Raw genomic sequence first — 10,066 nt, forward strand, 5'->3', positions numbered from 1 at the left:
TGAAACTACACCTCACCCATCGTGAGTAGTGGGGGGGATTCTGGAGCTGCCCTGTGTAGGTCACCCGGCCTCTTGCAGTTTCGCAATGTTCTTATGTTCTTATGTTCCTTCCTGTTGGACAAGAAATTCGGCCTCTCACCCTCCCCGTCCCGCCCGTGCCGTCCTCCCGGTGCCCCGCGCCTCGAGTACACACCCTGGATGTACCCACCCTGGATATACCCAACCCTGGATGTACCCAGACGAGCGGCGTGCGCACGAGGCTGGAACACTCCACAGGCGTCACCATTCGCATCAGCAAGGTGAGTAAAAAGTGTGGCGGCACAGCGGGTGGCAAGGAGGGTGGGCTCCCCCGTTAGCAGGTTGCATATTATATTTGCCTGTCTTTATTTATTTCCTTTATTGGCGTTTCCCTTGGAGCTCTCACATTCTTCCGTTTGATAGTTTTAAGGCTCTTGAGTGTTTTGAGGCACATCTTGATGGCCATATGAATATTAACCATATGACCATATAAAATATTTACCGTAGGTAGGCTAGGTTGGACTAAATTTAATTTGGTTGGATATATTATTTTGTTGCGATGTATAAGTGTGATAGGCTTCATGCACGCTGCCCCGATGTTGGCAGCGGGGGAGTGGGGGCAGGCTACTCTAATGAGCCACGTACATGTTTACGCCGCCCGCGGACACACGGCTTCCCAATTTCCCACGCATATTGCATGGTAATTTTTGTTTTCACCTGTGATTTTCCGGGATGAAACTTTTTTTTCATTTTTTTTGTGTCTTTTGCATTAATCTGACGTCTGTTTTTCTTACTAGTAGTCAGCTTTTTCTTCTTTTTTTTACGTCTTGGCCTGTGGCGCCGGTAGGCCTTCATAGTAGGGCCTGATGGTCGGCCCCAGCCCGTTGTGGCGCAGGCAAGTGTTTACAGTGGCGCCATCTTTACTTTTCAGCATCTTCCATTTTAGACCCCTAGTTGCATAATATAAATTGTTGGGAGTGTGTTGGAGGGGACGCCGATCTAGCACAGTTTTTGTGCTATTAACACTTTTTTTTTATCCTTACACTTTTCTATGGTTTTCCGGGACGAAACTATATCTTATTCTTCTAGTTTTTGATGTGTTTTACATTAATCTGACGTCTGTTTTTCTCAGAAATCGCCAACATCCCTGTAGGGCGCTCACTGAAAATATGAGATTCATTCAAACATCAAACACTATCAGAAATAAAATAGTTTCGTTCAAAGCAGCGTTAATATAACCAGTCTTTACCCTGAGGAATAGTGTTGTCATACCTGAGTGACAAAGCACTGACGTAAACTAGACGTTTGATACATGAAGGAATGCGAGGACTGAGGCAGGCGGAGGAGCAGCTGCCGCAGGATACAGTGCGGTGCGTGTGAGTGTACAATTTCTCAAGGGAGAAATGTTAATGATATTTTTGTGGCTTCCCGTCATCCATTTCATGCACGGTCTCAACTCACGATGGCACGCATCTCAATAGCAGCTCTGCCGCCTTTATTGTGGCGACACTCCTGAAGAACGGATCGAGGCCATTCCAAAACCCTTCATCATGCAGCCGGTGGCGGCAGTGCTGTGGGCGTGCATGGCGGGCGTAGTGCTCCTGGGCGCAGCCACCACTGAGGGCGTGGAGGACGCCGCGCTATGGAGGGGCGTCTCGGTGGAGTCGTCGTGGCTCAAAACAACCGTCACCCAGACGCCGCGGAACCTGAGCCTCATCCCCTGCGGCGCGGCGTGCATGAGGCAAGACTGGTGCCGTCTGTGGTGCCACGAGGCGCCCCGCGGGTGCCTGCTCACCTCCCTCACTGCTTCGGCTTCCTACACGCCCGCACAGCCGGTCGGCGCCCTCACCTGCTACACCAGCCGCCCACCAGACCTCGCCGTGGGCGCCACTATCACCTCCTCCCCTCCTGATTACGTTGACAAAAGACACAAGGAGAACTTGGTGGACGGCATCTACGGCGGTGCGATGAGTGATTGTGCCAAAGTTAATGCGTTCGACGGGACGACCGCCTGGTTCCTGTTGGATATAGGGGCCTCTGTTCCCGTGACTGAGGTAATTTTAGTGGCTCAGCCGAACAGCAATGCCCCAAGTCACTTACGGGACGTCGAGGTGAGAGTCGGCGACGTTCAGATGGCAGGAGACTTCACGACATACCAGCTGCTGGGGACCTTTCCTGGCCCTGCCGTGCCGGAGCAGACCATTGTGCTGCGCCCCGCCCCGCCCCTCACAGGCCGCTACGTCTCCATACAGCGAACCACGACTGAAACCCTGCAGATCGCCCACCTCGAGATACGCTGAGGCCCTGCAGTGTACAGTCCCCGGCAGCAGCAAAGGCCTCTGTCTCCCTTGCACACTGGCAAGGCACCAGCCACAACAAGGTGAATGTGTTGTCTTCACGAAATTAACTGATGCGTCGCCGCAACACTATACCATTGCTTTCACAGCAGTACAGCGTAGTTCGGTCTTGTCATACACAGTAACCCACTACCCCTGTCAACACCACTACGAGTATTGTTAGGCTTATTTCATGCCGCTGTGTCATTGTGTCCGCAAGGTCTACAGCGGCTCAGAAATGCTGTTCTTTGTGTTTCTGTGCAGCTGTTCACACAAGCACCGTTCGCCTCTGCTTCATTGGTGATTTTAGCTCTGAAATATTTCACACAGTTCACAACCAAGGGTCCCGGGTTCGATTCCCGGACAGTCTCCTTAATTAATCAGTGCCTCCTGTCCTCCCAGCAGTGAATGTGTAGCCGGGATTCAGTCGGGTGTTGCGTCCCGCCTCCCGGGTGTGTGTGGGTGCGATGTGGTTTTATCCTCCCAAAGAGCTCCATGCTCCTTTAAAGAGGGTACCCACCGGGTCCGAATCGCCAGTCAGAGCGTGATCAGACCATGGGGAATGGCACACACAAACTTCCTCGTTACACTCACTATAAAACGTGAATAAAAGTAGTTAGCCTTTACTTATCAATCACAGCAAAAAAAAAAAAAATATGTGGGGCATCATTATCATTTTTAAAGGTCTTTTTAGTGTTTCTCGCAGTGACTGTCTATTGTTTTTTTCGGATCACGAATGTTTGCATTATCTTGTTCTGTGCATACCTTCCTCCCCTATATTGTGCGTACTGTCTTGCGTTGCAATACGTGGCTGTGTTCATACGCCATCAGTCTGCCCATCTCTGTTCTCGGGAAGGGAACGGATAGCCTGGCATTGTGATGTTCTTGTGTGAATCGTCTTGTTTTACATCACGTGGCTGTGTTGCTACACTATCAGTCTGCCCATCTCTGTTCACGGGAAGGGAACGGATAGCCTGCCGTTGTGTTGGTTTTCATCGTAAACATCAATTGAAATAAAAGTTACTTTATGTTTCTTGTACCATTTCATTTCCCAAGACGGATAGATTAGGCGTAGCGTTTAGTTATCTATGTACAGGGTGTTTAAAAATTATATCATTTGAGATGTAAATATCTGAGTAACTACATAATGGTCTACGCAAATGAAACTAAACAGGCTTAATGTTGAGCAAAATAAGATTTATTCATCAAAATATGAATGAGAAATTCAAAGGTGTGTGGATTTTATGAACGATTTCACACGTTTTCACATTTTCATTTTTTTTTTAAACACCCTGTATATTTTATGCGACTAAACCGCATGAAAGTGTATCATCCAAGAACAGTTGTCTCCAGTGTGACTTGTGGTCCCTGGGCCTTGTGTCCGAAACTCTCCCTTAAAGTGTCTTACCCTTCTGCAAGTGTCTTTCGAAGCTCTACAACATCCTCTCAAAGTTTGGCTGCTGTGCGCCACCCTTGTCACCGCGTCACTACTGTTCCACCATTGAGGGGCTTCCTTTACAAACTCACGCAAGACTTGGGTGATATGCAAGTAATGGTGAATGAAATGACCTTATAATCATAATGCACAGATAAATTAGAAGCTTGAGAGTACTCGGCCAGACAAACACTACATAATTAAACTGAACTTATACTGCGCACTATTGAGGTAAAGGTTTGGGGTAAAGTAGGGGGGCACAACGTATGGACTTGTAAATACTCTGTGCAGTGCCCTCTTAAGTCTGTCACTGTCTGCGAGAGAGATGAGCACCCAGGGCACGCACAAGTATAGCGTATCCCCCCAACTTTACCTCTGACCTTGACCTCAGTAGTGCGCAGTATCAGTTCAGCGTAAATATGCAAGGTGTGTCTGTCTGTTAGCAGTCATTCAAGCCTATACTTCATTTCTTTAGATCATAATTATAAGGTAATTTTCAACCACCATCGCTTGTATATCACCGAGTGCTTTGTTGGCTTTAACGAATAGCTCCTTCCCCCTCCCACGCCCCCCCCTAAAAAAAAAAAAAAAATGCTGCTATGCCCTCATTCTGACACATCAAAGGCGTCGTGTGTATCAGGAAGAGAGCAACGGAAAAACACAGAAATACTTGACCGAGGTCTGACTGTACGTCCCGACAAGATTAATGTATATCAGTGCTGCGTGTGTCCCTAATTTACCTTAGTACGGCACGCTATACTGACGAGAGAGAGAGAGAGAGAGAGAGAGAGAGAGAGAGAGAGAGAGAGAGAGAGAGAGAGTACTGCTGCTGCGGATGATTTGAGTTTAAATAGTCATTCACAAACGAACAAAAAATTCAAAATGCTGAACCATCTCACTCAGAGGTGGCCGAAGCAGCATTGCGATCCCCTACGAAGCAATTGAAGCACTCACCGGAACACAGTCTCTATCGATAAAGCCAAGTGGAACACGATATACTCATCACTAAAAGAAATTAAAAACATTCTGATAACGATGTAAGAACTGTACACGTGAATAGATGGCATGAATATCCAAGGAAGGATGACGGGCGAAAAATGTCATGAAGCTCGTACTATCAAACCTCAGCACCTCAGCTCGCCTGTGTGAAAAGCCTCTCGCAAAAGTTGCTGGGATTATCATGGACTGTTTTGTGATCCTAGTGAGAGTTTTACGCGATTTCTACTGCGTGAACGGGAAAATCACCCATGAAAACCCGGTTAATCTTCTCTGTGGCCTTGGAGAATAGTACTGGAAGTCTGATACGTTTAAGAATATGGACCTCAGTTTATACCTTTACAACAGCCGGGAAGCAACTGAGGACATAAGTTTCATCCCGTAAGAAATGTACACGTAAACAGAAGACATGAATACGTCATTAGAGAGGATAAAAGGCGAAGAGACTCAACATTTTGGTGGCCAAGCACTCATAATTATCAAGGCTATCGTAAGAGGTGTGGGCATGAACAGTCAGCATAAAAATACCGATAGAAGATAGAGAGGCAACATGGCGGCGGAATTTAAGAGGTAGAAGACCATCAGTAAGAGGAGGAGAGCTGATGAGACGAAGAGCTTTGTCCAGAAGAGCTGTATGAGTGGAGCCCCCCACACGTGAGATGCATACTCCATACGAGGGCGGACAAGGCCCCTGTTTATGGATAGCAGCTGTGCGGGGGAGAAGAACTGGCGGAGACGATACAGAACGTCCAACTTCGAGGAAGCTGAATTAGTGAGAGAGGAGATGTAAAGTTTCCAGTTAAGATTTTGGGTTAGGGATAGACCGAGGATATTTAGTGTTGAAGAAGGTGACAGCTGAGTGTTGTCGACGAATAGGGGATAGGTGTTTGGAAGATTGTGTCGAGTTGATGATGGGCTCAGGAATTTGTCCCCCAGCATAGTGCTCACACACATGAATAGGCCATCTTATTAGGACCTACCGTTTCTCCACCTACAAGGCGAAACAGCGGAGGCTTGTGAAAATCAGTATAGACGGATTCTGTACCACCCATGGGAAGAGGAAGACTTTTTTGATGGCAAGATACCTGATAATCCAGTCGTATTCTGTTCAAAAATAAAAATAAAAATTACTCAAGCAATGATTCAAAATCATATGAGGAACTAGCATCATATGCATTATCATGCCTAACAACCCCAGTGAACAATGCGTTTGTTGAACGAGTTTTCTCACATGCTAATGCAATAAAAACTAAAATACGAAACCAAATGAAATTGCCCATACTTGAATCAATACTTAGAATACGGACCACGCTGTTAATGACTGGGAGGTGCTGCAAAGATCTGAAAATAACAGACAAAGCTAAAGAAATTTACATTAACCAACATGTATATAGCTGCAGAGAAAACAGACTATGGCTTGGATGCTCTTCTTGACTAATCAACCTTCATAGAACAAACAAGAACATAATGCTACTATTTTCCAAGTAAGTATAGTTTATTTCAACTCACAGGTATTGGTATATCATTACGAAAACATATATGTTTTATCATTAGTTTGGAATTGAAAAAGTGAATCTCGTATTAAAAATTGAAGTACCTGTCTGGTAGTAAGTCCCTTAGTAAATCTGGCAACACTGCTCCTCCTATCATTAAACACCATCAGTGGTTTTTTGTCTCCGTGCGTGTGTTGGTATCTATGAATATGAAGGAATCTTTTGCGATCCTTGGCGATGATAATATGCGCGGAACTTGCCGCTCGCAGCAAGCGATGGTACTAACGTAGTATACGTATATATGCAGCGCTACATACTAGCCTGCCACAGTAGCTAGAGTGGCCGCCGTTGCTGGTGCTGGCACTGGCCAATTCTGCGTTAATCAGTCCTGGCCAGCGTTGGCCACGCCAGTGTCGTCACTACCTCGGCCATGCAGCCCTGCACGGCACTGCGGGCGTGGGTGGCAGGGCTGTGGGCGTGCGTGGCAGTCGCACTGCTGCTGGCTGCTACCGCCGCCGCTGAGGGCGTGGAGGACGCCGCGCTGTGGAGGGGCGTCTCGGTGGAGCCGTCGTGGCTCAAAACAACCGTCATCCAGACGCCGCGTGATCTGAGCCTCATCCCCTGCGGCGCGGCGTGCATGAGGCAAGACTGGTGCCGTCTGTGGTGCCACGAGGCGCCCCGCGGGTGCCTGCTCACCTCCCTCACCGCCTCACCCTCCTACACGCCCGCAGAGCCGGTCGGCACCCTCTCCTGCTACACCAGCCGCCCGCCGGACCTCGCCGTGGGCGCAGCCATCACCTCCTCGCCGCGCTATAGTCTACTAGTTAAGCCAAAGGAAAACTTAGTGGATGGCATCTACAGCAGCGAAATTTTGGATTGTTCATATGTGACCCCAGGCAACGGAGCGACCGCCTGGTTCCTGCTCGACTTTAGGGCCGCTGTTCCCGTGTCTGAGGTGGTGATGGTGGCTCAGCCCAACGACAATGCCCCACAAAACTTCAGAGACGTCGAGGTGAGGGTCGGCGACGTGCAGATGCCAGGAAACTTCACGACGTACCAGCTGCTGGGGACCTTCCCGGGCCCTGCCCAGCCGGAGCAGACCATCGTGCTGCGCCCCGCCGCATCCATCAAAGGCCGCTACGTCTCCATACAGCGGACCACGGACGGCAACCTTCAGATCGCCCACCTCGAGATACGCTGAGTCTAGGCCGCGAGAATACACGTTCACCTTTCATGGCGCGAGGCACAGCTTGCTCAAACCAAGATACATGACAGCGTCGTGAGAAAGGTGTCCCGCCGCCGGGCAAACGTCTTTGTTTTCTTATACGTGTTTTACCCTGGGCCGTGTGTACTGCTGAACCGGCAAGATGTGTGGCTTTTGTTTGTTTGGCATATCTGTATTGCCTTTAGTATTTTCACGTACTATCGCTTTTTCCGTCTCACCTTAATTAGGTAAGTTAGTTAATAGACTGCTAAAGCTTGCTCCCCTGTCATTCCCCTCTGCTTTCTGTGTTCTCAAGTGACGGCGAGTCTAGAGTTTATACATCACATCATTTACTGCAAAGGATGCCGGCCAAGAGCGGGGCATAATGGAGAAAAAAGTCGCCTAACGCTATTTTTTTTTTTTTTTTTTTACAGCAAAGGAGACAGCTCAAGGGCACAAAAAAGTAAACATTAATAAAAAAAAAGCCCGCTACTCGCTGCTCCTAAAAAGAATCCAAAGAGAAGAATAATGGTGCGGATGGCAAGAAGTTACAAATTGTGATCAGAGGGGCTCCTGAATTGCCCCTTCTTGAAAGAGTAAAAGTCATATGGAGCGAGAAATACAAATGAAGGAAGGCTGCTGCAGAGCGTACCAACGAAAAAGGTGAAATAATGAAAATAATGCTTAATTCTTGCAAATGAAGTTGGATACGACAGTGATGAGCTTGATAGAAAATCTTGTAGAGTGGGACCGCGGGAGGTGTGGAAGGGAGCAGCTAGCAAATTCAGAAGACCAGTCGGCATAAAGAAACATCGATAAAAGAGAGCATGGGAAGCAACAATGACTCAGAATGTAAGGGGTAGAATACAGTAATTTAGGAGGAGCAGAGATGACGGGGCGATTCAAGAGACGTGTAGGCGTACCTTCGCATATTCATGTTGAAGCTTTTGTATGCTAAGCTTGTTACAATGTATAGGCTATGTTGCTATTCTCTTTCCATTATATATATATGCCCATGTTTGTATCTGTCTAAATCTACTTACCTGTGTGCATGTGTGAGTGTGTATTGGATGTTTTTGAGCTGCATGACAGACTGGCTCACTAGACACGAAGCTAACTTTTTGCAAGCACACAAGCCAATCGAAGCACACGATTGGCATTTTCTCTCGTCATGAAACAAAGATATGTAAAGTGAGAATGCTGAACGTTCCTGCTAATATCACTTCTCTGTAAACGTGTAACTGGTACTGTTCCTTCCCTGCATCACATTCAACATTATTTCTTGCTTTTTCCAATAATTATTATCTGTGATTTATATGCAATGAATAATTGAAGTAGTAGGCTACCTTTTATTTACACTTACAGAGCCAGATGTCTTTTACCTATGTACCTGAAATGAGATTGGTTATAAGTATTTAAGGTCATTGTTCGTTCAATTATGATCTGAAGGTGTTGTTTGATGCTGTTTTTCATGTGCTGGTGTGGTATGTTAGCGATGCAAATCGGCATATTTGGGATTTATGTAACATGGTGTTTTATTCTATACATACACATTCATTTATATTACTGAAAAAGCAGCTTGAATATTTATTTAAACTTGATTTTCACCCAATCACGAAGTAGCATTGTGCATGTGCCACATCTACGCTCGTGAGTGAACTGATGGAATGAATCCGGCAGTACTGCTGCTGCTGCTGCTGCTACTGCTTAGTGCCGGCCCTTCCTGTACGCTCACTACGCTCAATGCGTAGGGGCTCTAATCACTTAGAGTAGAGGGGTCCACGCGGCTCTGTGCCCCAATAGTACGCACTCATCAGCAATAAGTTATCATCCCAGCTGTGGGCGTGTGTGGCCGTCACCGCCGCCGCCATTGAGGGTGGGAAGGTCACCCCGCCCTGGAGACGAGTCTCGGGGGAGCCACCGTGGCTCAAAACAACTGTCAGGAGAGAGAGAGAGAGAGAGAGAGAGAGAGAGAGAGAGAGAGAGAGAACACTACGACATTTTTCATCCGTTCCGTGCGTGTGGGCGTTTTTAGCAAGGCTGAAATATTAAAGCGATCATAACTGGTGCAGCTCGTGTCACTCGCTGCAAGCGACGGTTTTAGTAGAGTGGCCGCTGTTACTGGTGCTGGCGCCGGCCTACTCTGCGTCTGAGAGTCCTTCTGAGGAGCCTTGGCCACGCCAGTGACGTCACTACCACGGCCATGCAATCCTGGGCGGCACTGTGGGCGTGGGCGACAGGGCTGTGGGCATGGGTGCCTAACGCACTGCTGCTGGCCGCTGCCGCCGCTTATGGTTGGGAGGACGCCGCGCTGTGGAGACACATCTCGGTGGAGTCGTCGTGGCTCAAAGTAACCGTCACCCAGACGCCGCGGAACCTGAGTCTCATCCCCTGCGGCGCGGCGTGCATGAGGCAAGACTGGTGCCGTCTGTGGTGCCACGAGTTGCCCAGCGAGTGCCTGTTCACCTCCCTCATCGCCTCGGCCTCCTACACGCCCGCAAAGCCGGGCGGTGCCCTCTCCTGCTACACCAGCCGCATTCCGGACCTCGCCGTGGGCGCCGCCATCACTTCCTCGCCGAACGTT

At 48.3% G+C, this 10,066-nt stretch overlaps 3 protein-coding genes across 3 annotated transcripts in view; all 3 read left to right on the forward strand.

Annotated features, from left to right (window-relative positions):
* The first annotated feature begins 1,160 nt into the window (after positions 1–1,160).
* On the forward strand, positions 1,161–3,248 carry LOC127002683 (uncharacterized). Its single transcript, XM_050868741.1, has one exon. The coding sequence runs from the start codon at positions 1,569–1,571 to the stop codon at positions 2,316–2,318; it is 750 nt and encodes a 249-aa protein (XP_050724698.1). The 5' UTR covers positions 1,161–1,568; the 3' UTR covers positions 2,319–3,248.
* A 3,099-nt stretch (positions 3,249–6,347) lies between these two features.
* LOC127002680 (uncharacterized) lies at positions 6,348–7,887 on the forward strand. Its single transcript, XM_050868737.1, has one exon. It carries the CDS (start codon positions 6,709–6,711, stop codon positions 7,477–7,479), a length of 771 nt encoding a protein of 256 aa, XP_050724694.1. The 5' UTR covers positions 6,348–6,708; the 3' UTR covers positions 7,480–7,887.
* A 1,618-nt stretch (positions 7,888–9,505) lies between these two features.
* The window catches only part of LOC127002681 (uncharacterized), a 1,092-nt gene continuing 531 nt past the window's right edge, over positions 9,506–10,066 (forward strand). The window contains exon 1 of the mRNA XM_050868738.1: positions 9,506–10,066. This exon is cut by the window's right edge and continues 531 nt beyond it. Coding sequence (XP_050724695.1) covers positions 9,686–10,066 — 381 coding nt within the window. The 5' untranslated portion in view covers positions 9,506–9,685.

Source organism: Eriocheir sinensis, chromosome 24 (genome assembly GCF_024679095.1).
Source record: "Eriocheir sinensis breed Jianghai 21 chromosome 24, ASM2467909v1, whole genome shotgun sequence".
Lineage (NCBI taxonomy): Eukaryota > Metazoa > Arthropoda > Malacostraca > Decapoda > Varunidae > Eriocheir > Eriocheir sinensis.